Raw genomic sequence first — 14,797 nt, 5'->3', positions numbered from 1 at the left:
ATGAACGAGATTCCCCCTGTCCCTACCTACTATCTAGCGAAACCACAGCTAAGGGAACGGGCTTGGCAGAATCCGCGGGGATTTTTTTTTAAATTTCCCCTCGGGGATTAATAAAATAACTACCTAACCTAACCTTACAAATTAAAGGCCCTCATTTCAAATTAAAAGCCTTTGTTTAAAATCCAAAGCTTGTTTCAATTTAAAGGCCCTAATTTCAAATTAAACGCACTTGTTTAAAAAAAAATTATTCACATTTCAATTTAATGGCCCTTATTTGAAATTAAAAGGCCTTTATTCAAAATTAAGATATTTTGTTTCATATTAAACAACATTGTTTCAAATTAAAAGTCCTTTGGAACATTTGGAAAGTCTACTCACTGAAATTATTTTATCCCCATTCAAGTGAACACAGGTCTAAACAGGAAGTCAGCCAGCTCAGTGTACATACTCTTCCATAAAGCATGCTCAGTACACATTCATCCAGCCACCAGACAGCAGATTTAAAAAACTGTACATGATATTTCTTTGGTGGTTTAGTCAGTGAACCCAATATCTATGTTAAAGTTCCTGAACAGCAGGTTTAAATGTGGAATCTGTTGTCAAAGGCAATGTTTTGGGTTGAGATGAGAAAAACTAATGTGACACAAAAGTTGTAAAACTCAGGAAAACTGAAATATTTGGTAAAAAGTCACAATAGTTAAAAGAATTGTAGTGAAATATGTATTTACATTTTTTTCCCTGTAGAAAATATTTTGACAAATAAGTGATTTCATCTAGTTTAAAGACCTCCTACAATAACAAAATCTCAAGATTTCTCCTGAACCACAGAAAGAGAAGAGAATGTGGTTCCTGAAAACCGCTCAGAGTGACACCTCTGCTTATTTCGCCTCCCTGTGTCTTGACGTGGCGCCGGCCCGCCGCCATGTTGTTTTTCTTCGTTGTCAGCGTAGAGGAGCGGCGGCTTCGGAGCGGCGGTGAGTCACTGATTTACCTTCTGACATTGAGTTACCTGGACCTGACAGACTTCCAGCGTCACCTGGACTCCGTGAGGTCACCTGTCAGTGCGTCCTGTAGCTGCCACCTGTGACGTTAGTGACGCAGTGGAACACCGGCTCAGTTGGCTGCTGTTAGCCGTTAGCTCGGAGGCGTGATAGTTAGTTTAATCCAAACCTTCCGCTCCAGGTGGATTGATTGACGATACTGCTGCTGAACCCGAAGGTGTCACACAGGTACCTGCTGAAGTCAGCCTGTGTACTGTCGCAGCATCTTTGATTTGAGACTGGAGAAACCGAACAGACTTTAAATAGTGGGAAATTGATCAGATTTTGGTGGGTGGAGGTAGAGAAGTTTATATGTTTATATAGAGAAAACATGTCGCTGAATGTTTGGAGGATGAACTCTGAGCTGCAGGCAGGATTTAACCAACACTGAGTTCATGAGTCCAGTTGAACCCAGCAGAACCAAACAGAGAAACGGGCCACCAACCAAACTCTGTACAAGTTTTGTAGTATTTTAAGAAACTGTATGTCGGCAAGATTACAGAGAAACTAGCTGCCAGATTTTGATGAAACTTGGTGGAAGTGTGAAGTCGGGTCCGAGCAAGAACCCACTAAATTCTGGAGTGGATCTGAATCACGGGGCGGATCCAGGAATTATTTTTACTCTTTCATTAACATTGAGCTACTTAATACAGTACATCTTAACATCCAGTAGATGGCAGTAAACTTCAATAGAAGGGAACTAGAACAGTCAGTAGTTATTAAGCTACAGTACTCTGACATTGCTTCCACCTCTCCCCAGCTTTTACCCAACATTGTGACCCCCTCCACCACCCTACGTTGCCATGGCAACCTTCCCAGAGTACATCGCCCAGAACGAGGAGCGCGACGGTGTCCGCTTCAGCTGGAACGTTTGGCCCTCCAGCCGGTTGGAGGCGACCCGGATGGTGGTGCCGGTGGCGTCTCTGTTCACTCCCCTGAAGGAGAGGACCGACCTCCCGCCGATCCAGTATGAACCGGTTCTCTGCAGCCGTGCCACCTGCCGCGCTGTCCTCAACCCGCTGTGGTAAAGCATCACCATCTGTCCTAACGTCTGTCTGTCTGTCTGTCTGACTGACTGACTGACTCCCACCTGTTTGTGTGTTTCAGCCAGGTGGACTACAGAGCCAAGCTGTGGGCCTGTAACTTCTGCTACCAGAGGAACCAGGTGAGTCCAGAGTGTCCTTCACCTGTCTGACAGGTGGACACTGCAGAGACGTTGACACTTTGTCCTTCCCTTCTGTCTCAGTTCCCTCCATCTTACGCGGGAATCTCTGAGGTGAACCAGCCCGCCGAGCTGCTGCCTCAGTTCTCCACCATCGAGTACGTGGTCCAGGTGAGACTGGTAGACAGGTGCAGGCGTCGACACGGGTAGCAGACCCACCACGTCATCACATGTGTGACCCCAGTCTCTGGTCTCTGTCCTCAGCGGGGCCCTCAGATGCCGCTGGTGTTCCTATACGTGGTGGACACCTGCATGGAGGACGAGGACCTGCAGGCTCTGAAGGAGTCTCTGCAGATGTCCCTGTCTCTGCTGCCCCCCACGGCTCTAGTGGGACTCATCACCTTCGGGCGAATGGTCCAGGTCCACGAGTTGGGCTGCGAGGGGATCTCCAAGAGCTACGTCTTCAGGGGGACCAAGGACCTGAACGCCAAGCAGCTGCAGGTAGATCAGGGTCCACTTGTAGTCCTTCAGAACTGGTTCACTGTCCAGAGTCTCCGTCAGCACAGTGGTTCTCCAACCAGCTTCGTGTTTGTTGCAGGAGATGCTCGGTCTGACCAAACCTTCGGCTGCTCAGGGACGAGGACCTCAGACAGCTCCGCAGCCTCTGTCCAACAGGTAAACTCAGAGTTGGTGTGACGTGTATTAAACGTGTTCTAGGCGTGTTCTTGTTTCATTCCTCTCGGTGATCTTCACTCCAGGTTCCTGCAGCCGGTCCAGAAGATTGACATGAACCTGACTGACCTGTTGGGGGAGCTGCAGCGCGACCCCTGGCCCGTCACTCAGGGCAAGAGGCCGCTGCGCTCGCTGGGCGTCGCCATGTCCATCGCCGTGGGCCTGCTGGAGGTAAGACGTAATGGGTCACGGTTCAGATTATAGACCGTATGTAAAAGTGGACGTAGCTTTCGGATCTGAAAAATGAGGCTATTGCAGTGCCTTAAACTTCAATACCACCGAGTGCCACTCGAGTTTCACTCCAAACACGCCGGTTTCCATAGACTCCCATTCAACTTCTCTCATCAAATACAAAGTCAATAAAATGTCTCCACCAGTTATCTCGGTGTAGTTAGCTAAAGTCACTCCTTCTTATTAGTTTTCTGGAGGTCCATCTGAAAATAATCCATAATAATTAGAAAATAAGCTTAAAAAAGATGGGTTTTGGGGGCATGTCTGTTTGATTGACAGGCCTGTGGTGCGGTCATGTAACAGGTATCGGTGGGTGGGACGTAGTAAAGTCAGTTTTCCAATCAGATCAGTCAGATCCACCGCTCGCTCCTCCCCCTTCTCGTCCAAATATGGTCACTTCCTGCTCCAATCCACTCCGAACTACCAAGATGGTGACAGACAGAATTTGAACTGGAGGCTTCATAACGTTCACAAAACAATGGGTGACGTCACTGATGGATGACGCTTGGTCTGACGCCACATGGAGTGTGATTCACGTTTTTACCCACAGTGCACCTTCCCCAACACCGGTGCTCGGATCATGACATTCATCGGCGGTCCGGCGACGCAGGGGCCCGGCATGGTGGTGGGAGACGAGCTGAAGACCCCCATCAGGTCCTGGCACGACATCGAGAAGGACAATGCCAAGTTCATGAAGAAAGCCACCAAAGTGAGTGAGAGCTCAAGATCTAGTCACCTTTGACCTCATGATGGCTTGTTTAATGCTGTGTTTAATGTGTTTTTGTTGCAGCACTACGAGTCTCTGGCCAACAGAGCATCCACCAACGGCCACATCATCGACATCTATGCGTGCGCTCTCGATCAGACCGGCCTGTTGGAGATGAAGTGCTGCTCCAACCACACCGGGTACACACACAAACACGCACACGTTTATACTTCATGAGAAGATGGTTAGCGCCCCCCTGTGTTTGTCTGTGTGACCTGACGGTGTGTGTCTGTCTCTTTAAGAGGTTACATGGTGATGGCCGATTCCTTCAACACGTCTCTGTTCAAGCAAACCTTCCAGAGAGTTTTCACCAAAGACATCCAGGAATCCTTCAAGATGGCCTTTGCTGCCACGCTGGAGGTCAAGGTACGAGAGGAGGGACGCCGAGAACACAAAGGCCCAATCTCACCTGAGTCAGACCAATAAACCCCACTCGTGTTTCCTGTTTCAGACATCCAGAGAGATCAAAGTGTCCGGAGCCATCGGCCCCTGTGTGTCGCTGAACGCCAAAGGACCCTGCGTCTCTGAGAACGTACGTTAACCCCCAAACTATGCTCTGCACTGCCCCCTACAAGCAGAGACAGGAACACTGTCCTCTACAAGCAGAGACAGGAACTACAGAAACACTGTCCTCTACAGGCAGAGACAGGAACTAAAGAAACACTGTCCTCTACAGGCAGAGACAGGAACTAAAGAAACACTGTCTTCTACAGGCAGAGACAAGGAACTACAGAAACACTGTCTTCTACAGGCAGAGACAGGAACTACACAAACACTGTCCTCTACAGGCAGACACAGGAACTACACAAACACTGTCCTCTACAGGCAGAGACAGGAACTACAGAAACACTGTCCTCTACAGGCAGAGACAGGAACTAAAGAAACACTGTCCTCTACAGGCAGAGACAGGAACTAAAGAAACACTGTCTTCTACAGGCAGAGACAGGAACTACAGAAACACTGTCTTCTACAGGCAGAGACAGGAACTACACAAACACTGTCCTCTACAGGCAGACACAGGAACTACACAAACACTGTCCTCTACAGGCAGAGACAGGAACTACACAAACACTGTCCTCTACAGGCAAAGACAGGAACTAAAGAAACACTGTCCTCTACAGGCAGAGACAGGAACTACAGAAACACTGTCGTCTACAGGCAGAGACAGGAACAACACAAACACTGTCCTCTGCAGGTGTAATTACTTGTAGTTTTTTCTATGTAGTCAAACAGAAGTTAAAAGTTCACATCCAGGTTATAAATCAGTTTGAACATGTGTAGTTACCATGTTTTGCCTGTGGAGGGCAGTATGACACTGTATAAATGTTTTTTTCACACTGTAATTATGTTTTTCAGGAGATCGGGACAGGAGGAACCTGTCAGTGGAAGATCTGTGGGCTCGACCCGTGCACCACGCTGGCTCTTTACTTCGAGGTCGTCAACCAGGTATGAACTTTGACCTCTGACTTTTGGCTGTTCTTATACATTCACACAAATGATGTGGAACATTTAGAGTGATGTCTCAGCACAGGGCAATGTAGGCAGACCCGCTGTCAACAAAATAAAAGCTTCAGCTCAGTTCAACAAAATAAAAGCTCCAATTAATGTCACAAACTTGTCAGATCTTCCTGCTGCATAAATATGAGCCAATAACAGACAGACACAGCTAACAGGTGCAGCCACAGGTGAGTTTTAGTTAGCACAGAAATCACACAAAACTAAATATGAACATAAATTAAGTCTGGATCCATTTATTTTATTCATTGTTATAATTATATTGCCTGTCTGCAGTTAAACTGATGAGTTTAATAAAGAATTTATGAATTATTAATTGTTGTGCTTCTGGATTACAGGGAGTCCACAAGGGTAGGGTTGGTCACGAGGATCGTGATTAGATGATCACTTCAGTTTAATCTGGACCTACTGCTGGGGCTGATGGGAAACACTGACAGTCCACCTGTAGATGAGGCCTAAGATTCTGTGGACTAGCTGGGAATTAAGTCTTTAGTTTTTGGGTATTGTTCCACTGGTGTGTGTTCAGGATTTTATGGCGAAGCATCGAAAAGTTGATAAAATCTTTCAATCAGACAGCTCAGCTTCAGGGCTGGTTTATGGTCTGGCACAACTAGTCCATGATGTGTTGATTGTACAAAAAGCCATTCGTCAAATGGAAGGATGAACTACATGTCCCAGAATGCACTCTTGACAGTCACCTTTCAGCCTCATTGTCCCTGCAGTTACAGAAAGTGTTTGTCTTTGGAGTTAAAATGATGATGATGATGATGATGATGATGAAGAAGCAGGATCACGGCGGTGTCAGTGTTTCTGGTGATGACGGTGGACTTGTGGTTGTAGAGGCTGTCGTTGTTGTGCTGATGTGATTGGTCATGTGCAGGTGGAGGGCGGAGCTCTGGGGGCGGGACTGCAGACACGTCTCAGAACAGGGACACCTCTGGATAAACCTTCTGAAAGTTCGACGCACTGCCACCCTGTACCTGCTGGAGTCACACCGACGCAGACGTTATGTTTGCGTTAAAAAATGACGTCATACTGATACTTCACAACTAATGTGACCCTTGTACAAAGGGAATAACCTGGAAGCTGTGTGGTCTCACTTACGTCTGCGTCATGCAGGTGATCCAGGGGTTGAGGGCGGCGCTGGTCAGAACCAGCCATGCAGAGAGGGCGGAGGTCACAGCTGGACTCTGTTGACCGCTGAAGGTCTCGTACAGACACACTGAGATGTAGGGCAGCCAGCAGACCAACAAACACACTGCAGGCAGACAGGAAACTGTTATCACATGACCACATCAGAACCAGCCAAACACAGGCCATCCTCCCACAGACTGGCTGTAAAAGTTGCTGGGGACCAGTTGCAGAGGTCTAGTGAATGCTCGTAAAGGTCTAGGGACTGGTTGTGGAGGTCTAGGAGATCTAGGGGCTGTTTATGGAGGTCTAGGAGGTCGAGGGACTGGTTGTGGAGGTCTAGGGACTGGTTATGGGGGGTCTGAGGACTAGTTGCAGATTGATCTTAATTGATTTCTTGATTAACTGATATATTAGATATTGCTCTATTAGAGCAGTCATTGCAGGTGTAGTCTGCAGGCCGGTGTGGTGACCTGTGTACAAATGTAGTAAGAGTAATGAGTTTTATTTCAGAATTCATCAGAACTTACGGGTTCTCTAACTGGTCAGAAGACTTCAGGCTGTGAAACTCTATTTATATTTAAAATTATGTGTAATGAATGAGACATCTGAAATGTCAGTCTGCAAACATCACAGGGAGGAAGGCAGTTTCATTTGTGGACAGAACGTGTGCTCATAAAACTCAGCACAAACAGCAGAATCATGTGTGTATGTCACCATGACAACGGGGCCACAGCAGCCATGTTGGACGTCTGAGATAAAAGGTGAGCAACAGGGACAGAGAGAGTCACAGTGACTCTGAGGATCAGCATCCATGTTTACCTTCATGACTCACTATCATTACTCAAAGAAGAGCTCAATGATGGTGCCCTGTTTAAATCACTGTGGTCACCTGGACACAAATTGTTTATATTTTAGTTACATTTATTGTAAGTCCTATTTCAGAGGAAAACCTTTTTGAACACCAACAACTGCTTGTAAAGTCTCCAACGTCCGTCTCAGAACTTTATTTTATCTAGTTATGTGGAGGTTATCTGCTAAATTATACATTTTTAATTTCTAATGTGTAGGTCATGTTGGTATTTCAAAGCTGCTTCATTAAATTTACTGAAACCTGGTGGAAAAATACCAGTTCTAAAAATAGTCTGCAAAATATAATTGTGGACAGACGTCTCGTTGTAGGACTAGTTGAGGAGCTAAAGGACTAGTTGCAGAGGTTTGTGGACAAGTTGCAGAGGTTTGTGGACGAGTTGCGTATTCTTATGTTCGACATACTTTAGCCTCAGAAAAGAGCACAAATTTAGAGAAACGTTTCAGCAAAGGTTTGGATGTACAACACCAGTTCGTCAGGGAAGACAGATGCGGTGAGTCGCTATCAGGGCGGAGCATGAACTCACCTGAGGTCGCGACCATCACGATGGAGCTCCTCAGGTAGTGGTTGGCAGGAACGTAGAAGCAGTGCAACTCGTTGCACATGAACGTTCCCCTCCTGGCCTGCTTCCGGGCCACGTAGACGATGTATCCGTACAGAGAGCACGAGGTGACGATCGGCGCCACGATGCCCAAACCCATCCACAGCACCACAAAGTACCTGTCGTCAGGGATGAACTTCGGGCAGCAGAGGAACCGAGACTCGCTGTAGGCGTAGCTGCCAAAACCCAGCAGCGGCAGGGCAGCGTTCACCAGGCAGAAGAGCCAGACCAGGACCAGGACCGCCTGGGTACGCCGGGCTGTCCAGATGCTGCAGTAGCTGAGGGCGAAGCAGATTTCTGTGAATTTGTCTACGGTGGTCCAGGTGAGCGCGTGGATGGAGGAGGTCTGCAGGAGGAGGAAGATGAAGCCGCTGCCCTGACAGAGGGCGCCCTCGCTGGGGTACCGGCCCGGCCATGAGAGGCTGTTGTGGGCTCCTAAGGGGATGGTGGAGAGTCCGAGGGCCAGGTCGCTGAGACTGAAGCTCAGGGTCAGGCCCAGCGTGTCGGACCGCAGCTCCTTGTTGAGGAGGAGCACCAGCAGGAGGAGGAGGTTCCCACAGACCGAGCCCACACTGGACAGAACCATGAGGGTGGCGTACAGGGCTCTCAGAGCGTCCGCCATCTTTAGACAGACTCACAGTTACAAGGTTACATCACCGATTACACGGGACATCAGAAGGCTCCTCAGTTCCTTTAATGACCACTTGATGCCACTGCAAGAAGCTGACTGATACTGATGACTTGAACAACTTCTTCACCGGTGGCGTCCTCTTTCACACGAGTTGGACTTCTTGGTTCCGATGGTTTGAAAAAGTCGTCCACGTCAAACTGGAATGAACGATCACTGAGCTGAGGATGTAGTCTCCGACAAAGCTTACAATACAGTCCTGAGATCTGTTCCGAGGCAGCTTAGCAGACGTTAACACCATGAGTCATGTCCCCTCACTGACTCCCAGGGACGCCCCACCAGTCAGTCAGAACTGGAGGAACCTTTCAGACGAGACCTAAAACTTATTAAAGAACCTCAAACAAGTCCAGCTGCCCTTTGATAACACTTGGATCGATGAATCAGATTCAGGAAGCTGAACTCCAGACGTCCTCCATGTCGTCGTTCAGTCGGGGTCTGAGTCTCCTGATAAAAGACGTGGTCAGCAGGGTTTACCTGAGGTTTAATGAGTCACAGCCGAGCCGACCGACCCTGATGTCGGTGAAACACCAATGACCAAACATTTCCAGGAACCTTTTTCTTGGATTTGTTCCTGGTCCCCTGAAGTTCCCCTGATCCAGAAACTGTCCGGAGGGGGGGGGTCAGCGAAATCATGAAACCTCCAGTTCCTGGAAACAGAAGAAGGTTCTGATGGTTTCCTTGGTACCGAGGACGTCTGGGTCAACGATCAGACCAAGTGATCGCTGATATCCATCGATGGAGAGTGTGATCTGAGTCTGATCCAACTCTGAGCAGGAGGCGTGTCCTGCTCAGTGTGTGTCTCCGGAGGCAGCGTTGCCACGGGGCACGTGTCCGTCACCTGCTGAGATGATGATGATGAGGAAGACACACACACAGTTATCTGCTGACAGTAAAGTCAACACTACCTGAATGTCCAATTTCCTGTGTCAGTGGGGGGGACAAATTTGGTTTTTCTAAACCATCGGATATTTTGTGCCGTCCTGGGACGTTGGGACGGACTTTTAAAGATAGAAAGTTTTCTAAATGAAGACACCAAAACAAAACCTAGTTTCAAAAGTGTGTGTGTGTGTGTGTGTGTGTGTGTGTGTGTGTGTGTGTGTGTGTGTGTGTGTGTGTGTGTGTGTGTGTGTGTGTTGTGTGTACACGTGTCACGCTGCCTGACTCGGGTAATAGCAGGTGTGCAGGTGTGTAATCATCACCATCATCAATCCCGCTGAACCTCAGACCGCCGAGGAGCTCGTGTGTGAAACAGCCAATCAGAGCGCAGTGTTTTATGAGTGTTCGGTGACTTCATGAGGTTCACATTGTAATTTCGCAGTCTTGCTTTGACAACAAACTTTAAAATAAATCATTATTGACCACAGAGCTGCCGCACACCTGAAGCTGCCGACCTCTGCTGTGATTGGTCCAACCAGACGTGATTGTTGATCCGACCCGTCTCTTGTCTCCTGCAGCACAACGCTCCGATCCCGCAGGGCGGACGCGGTGCGATCCAGTTCGTCACTCAGTACCAACACTCGTCAGGACAGAGACGCATCCGGGTCACCACCACGGCCAGGAAGTACGACGGCACACCTGCACTTTACACAACTCGTTTCATCAGGAAACACACTCACACCCGGCAGCCAATCACAGGGCAACTTTTAGGAAACCATATGGTCGTTTAATTGAAGGATTTTACTTTATGAAATTTGTCCTTGTTTGTCCTAAAATTAAAAAAAAAAAAAAAAAAAAAGGTTTCTGGTTGCAACACTGTGAGTGACCACTACAGGCGGTGCTGAAAGATCTGTTGATATATCTGACCGGCATTAAAGTCACATCATCTGCTGCTTCCTCCCCGTCCAGCTGGGCCGACGCTCAGACTCAGATCCAGAGCATCGCCGCATCTTTCGATCAGGAGGCAGCGGCCATCTTGATGGCGAGGTTGGCGGTGTACCGGGCGGAGACGGAGGAGGGGCCGGATGTCCTCAGGTGGTTGGACAGACAGCTGATCAGACTGGTACGCAGACGAACGTGGACTCAGATCATTAACGGGATTAGGATGTGGTTCTTAAACGCGTCTGTGTTTGTGTTCAGTGTCAGAAGTTCGGAGATTACCACAAAGACGACCCGAACTCCTTCAGGTTCTCCGAGACCTTCTCCCTCTATCCTCAGGTGATCCGCATCCCATAATACCCTGCACCTCCTCTTCTACATCCACGGTTACTCCTGAAACACGTGGGTGGAACCTTCACTGACGCTTTTGTGTGTGTTCTGGTTTCAGTTCATGTTCCACCTGCGGCGCTCTCCGTTCCTGCAGGTGTTCAACAACAGTCCAGACGAGAGCTCGTACTACCGACATCAGTTCAACCGGCAGGACCTGACGCAGGCGCTCATCATGATCCAGCCGGTGCTGTACGCCTACTCCTTCAACGGACCGCCTGAGGTATGTGCACAATAGGGTACACACCGGAGAGTGTTGTGACTTTGTTTAAAAAAAACTCTGCAGCAGGGGAGTGACTCTGAAGTTTAAATGTTGAGAAACAGGAAGTCAGAGTGTGTGTGTGTGTGTGTGTGTGTGTGTGTGTGTGTGTGTGTGTGTGTGTGTGTGTGTGTGTGTGTGTGTGTGCGCGCTCATTCCAGCCGGTCCTGTTGGACAGCAGCAGCATCCTCCCGGACCGAATCCTGCTGATGGACACGTTCTTCCAGATCCTCATCTACCACGGAGAGGTAAGCACTGAACACCTGGACACCTTTCACAGCTGGAAGGCTGAATAAACTCGCGTAGTTCAACACATACCACGCACCATTAGACCGAGGAGGGCAGGGAGGAGAGATGATTGGTCACCTAATGTTAATTATAACAACCACATTTCCCGTACACCCAGTCACTTCCTGTTCTGTGGTTTGTCTTGATGATGAGAGGAGAGGAGAGGAGAAAGAGCTGCTGACTGGAAATGAGTTATTTTGTGTGATATAATCTGCTGCAGCGCAACACCAGCTGTGCTTATTTATCCATCACCTGCATTCATATCTAATCATTATCATTAAATCATAAAAGGCAATCAATGATTTACTTCTATTAGTCTGAAAGCACTATTAATCAGGATTTTACAAAGTAAACAGAAAAACAATAAGCTTTGTCTCCTCCTCTTCATTATCAGATCTCTGCAGAAACATGAAAAATAAATACAAATTCTATATGGACTCTGGTGAGTCATCGGTCGAAACGATATTATGATGTTTGTATAAAATAATCGCACACTCATAACTCTCATGATTTTATTGAGCAGATGAAAATCAACATGTCAGCTCACAGCACCTCATTTATTTCAACTCCTGTGACCACTTCAAAGACATCAGGAAAAAACAGAACCTATTCAGAAAAAAACAAAGCCACAACATGAATTTACAATAAAAACTGGAAGTTCACACTACGTGTGCGTGTACAATAACTTCTGTGTGTCTGCCTCAGACGGTCGCTCAGTGGAGGAAGGCCGGCTATCAGGAGATGGCCGAGTACGAAAACTTCCGACACCTCCTTCAGGCTCCGGTGGATGACGCTCAGGAGCTGCTGCACACCCGCTTCCCCATGCCGAGATACATCGACACGGAGCACGGAGGCAGCCAGGTGGGAGCAAACACAACAACATATCATGTTTATAACACTAATACACACACTATACAACACAAGTAGCGTCATAGGATAGTCTATCATAGGCGACATGCTGTAGTATGACTTTTTTTTGTCATATTTCGGACGACATGCTATAGTATGACTTTTTTTCTTTTTTTTTTCCCCACATTTCGGACCATGACATACATCAATAGAAGCACGCATCAAATACTTGTACACAGGAGTTCTCATTGTCGCTCTGATGCTTTCAGGCTCGCTTCCTGCTCTCCAAAGTGAATCCCTCCCAGACCCACAACAACATGTACGCCTGGGGACAGGTAAGACTCTCACCTTTAATCTCAGACACCTTTAAACATGGACCAATGAGACGCACTGCTGACATGAGTCATACCCTCTGCAGGAGTCTGGAGCGCCCATCCTGACAGATGACGTCAGCCTGCAGGTGTTCATGGACCACCTGAAGAAACTCGCTGTCTCCAGCGCCGCCTGATCCCACCTTACCCGTTCTGACCCTGACCTCACCTGTCTGTTATATATGTTTTATTTGAATTTGCTGCCTCAATTGCCATGACAACCTGTGAACCAACCAACAACCACCCTCAGCCTGCTGTCAGCCAATCAGCAGCAGCTTTAGGACAGTGACAGCCAATAGTTTTTTTGTCATTCATCTATTACAGATGTAACTTAAAAAAAAATGTATGACACAACAGCAGCGCTTACACACATTATCCACAACCATGATTTCCACAATGATAGTCTCCGTGTGATTTTCAAATAGAGATCTTTAAATGTGAACCAGGAAGGAGTAAGTGATGGCTGTTCGGAGAGCTTTCTGATTGGTGGAAAAGACTGGTGTTATTTTGAATCTTCAGCAGCATGTTGTCGGGATCAGAAGTATTAAAGTGTTGGTTGTTCAATATAATTATTTTACACAGTTGGAAAAAACGTTTGTCCATCCTTCCTCTGCCGTCTCTTCGTTTGCCCATTTTAAAGCCATCGTACACTAAAGGTCCTGCAGACATTGTCATTTTTTCTTTCTCATGTTTCTAATAAAACTGCTGAGAAGAGCTTCACTGTGTTTGTGTCTTTCTAAAACAGTTAATGTTTGGGTTTCCATAAATCTACAACGTAAAATGAATGTTGAAAAAAAAAGTCAAACTAAAATAAAAAAAAAAAGTCATACTATAGCATCTCGTGTGAAATGTGAAAAAAAGTAATATTATTGCATGTCCTCCAAAATATGGAAATAAGTCATACACATGCGTGTCGTCCAAAAAGTGAGAAAAAAAAAAAGTAATACTATAGCATGTCGTCTAAAATATAATATAAAAGTCATACTGTAGCTTGTCGTCCGAAATTTAATAAGAAAGTCATTAAAAGTAATAAAAGCCACGTCAAGGGCAAGAATCAAGCCTGGGACCTTCTGACTGGGAGACAACAATGCTAACCACTGCACCACCGTGCTATCTTCAATAATATGTTTAAAAGTCAGACAAACACGCAATAAAGGCAGCACAACTTTGCAGTTGCTAGCGTTGTCATCTCACAATCAGGAAGTACTGGGTTCGATAGAAGGCTTGGAACTCTGTCTGTGGAGGATTGCATGTTCTTGTGTGTGACTTTGTCACATTTATGATTACATGTATGACATTTGTTTTACATTATGGACTACATGCATGTCATCCATATTTTGGACGACATATTTTTAGGTTATTACTTATGCAGGAACATGCAAATTCCATACAGAAAGTCCCAGGGACCTCTAGACTGTGAGACAACAACGCTGACAACTGCACCATTGTGTTGCCTGACATAACTTGAACGGAAGTCATACTTATAGCTGTCATCAGAAATAGCACAAAAAAGTCATACTTCTTTAATGTCGTCCGAAATATGATTAAAAAAACTCGTTCAAAATGTGAAAAAAGTCATACTATAGTGTCCTTCGAAATATGAAAAAAAAGTCATAATCATGTCGTCCAAAAATTGATAAAAAAAAAGTCATTTAAAATATTTTAAAAAGTCATGTCGTTCAAATTATTATTATTTTTTTTATAATAAATGTCATTGTCTGTCATAATACATTTAATAGTGTAGTATGTTTAAAAAAAAGTTTCCATAAATCTACATGAACTGAACTATTGTGTGAGAGGGGAACACTGCCCCCCTGTGAGAGAACATGTCAACAGCAGCTGTTTGATCTGCAGCTGAATCACAGATCACAAATGTACTTGTGTCTGCTGAGCTGAGCACAAAACACAACATAGAGCCACTGATGGCATCAGTTACAAGGGTTCCTCCTCCTCACTGTCCCTGTTGCCACGGTAATAACCCTCCATCAGCTAAACAAACAGGAATAATAACAGAAACCAGTTTGTAACCAGTTCTAACCCGGGTTTGTTGCCGTGGAGGCGAGCACCGACACGTGTCTGAAAAGCTAAGCT

The 14,797-nt window shown here is 46.5% G+C and overlaps 2 protein-coding genes across 2 annotated transcripts; one reads left to right on the top strand and one right to left on the bottom strand.

Moving 5' to 3' along the window:
- The first annotated feature begins 923 nt into the window (after nt 1–923).
- Nucleotides 924–13,422, top strand: sec23a (Sec23 homolog A, coat complex II component). The gene is made up of 20 exons (XM_069711614.1): nt 924–974; nt 1,801–2,064; nt 2,148–2,205; nt 2,287–2,373; nt 2,467–2,703; nt 2,801–2,877; nt 2,961–3,105; nt 3,716–3,874; nt 3,956–4,071; nt 4,174–4,297; nt 4,383–4,463; nt 5,288–5,377; nt 10,192–10,298; nt 10,583–10,736; nt 10,814–10,891; nt 11,001–11,162; nt 11,360–11,446; nt 12,192–12,347; nt 12,605–12,670; nt 12,754–13,422. The coding sequence occupies exons 2-20, from the start codon at nt 1,844–1,846 to the stop codon at nt 12,841–12,843; spliced, it is 2,295 nt and encodes a 764-aa protein (XP_069567715.1). The 5' UTR covers nt 924–974; nt 1,801–1,843; the 3' UTR covers nt 12,844–13,422.
- Nucleotides 6,547–8,706, bottom strand: LOC138628542 (adenosine receptor A3). The gene is made up of 2 exons (XM_069711635.1): nt 7,975–8,706; nt 6,547–6,704 (listed from the first exon to the last, which is right to left on the bottom strand). The coding sequence occupies exons 1-2, from the start codon at nt 8,669–8,671 to the stop codon at nt 6,547–6,549; spliced, it is 855 nt and encodes a 284-aa protein (XP_069567736.1). The 5' UTR covers nt 8,672–8,706.
- Nucleotides 13,423–14,797: the final 1,375 nt, after the last annotated feature.

The sequence above is a fragment of the Brachyistius frenatus genome, unplaced genomic scaffold (assembly GCF_029030835.1).
Source record: "Brachyistius frenatus isolate BFR_SWC_R1_liver_20210118 unplaced genomic scaffold, ASM2903083v1 Contig_102, whole genome shotgun sequence".
Classification (NCBI taxonomy): Eukaryota; Metazoa; Chordata; class Actinopteri; family Embiotocidae; genus Brachyistius; species Brachyistius frenatus.
This window is presented reverse-complemented; position numbering and strand designations above follow the sequence as displayed.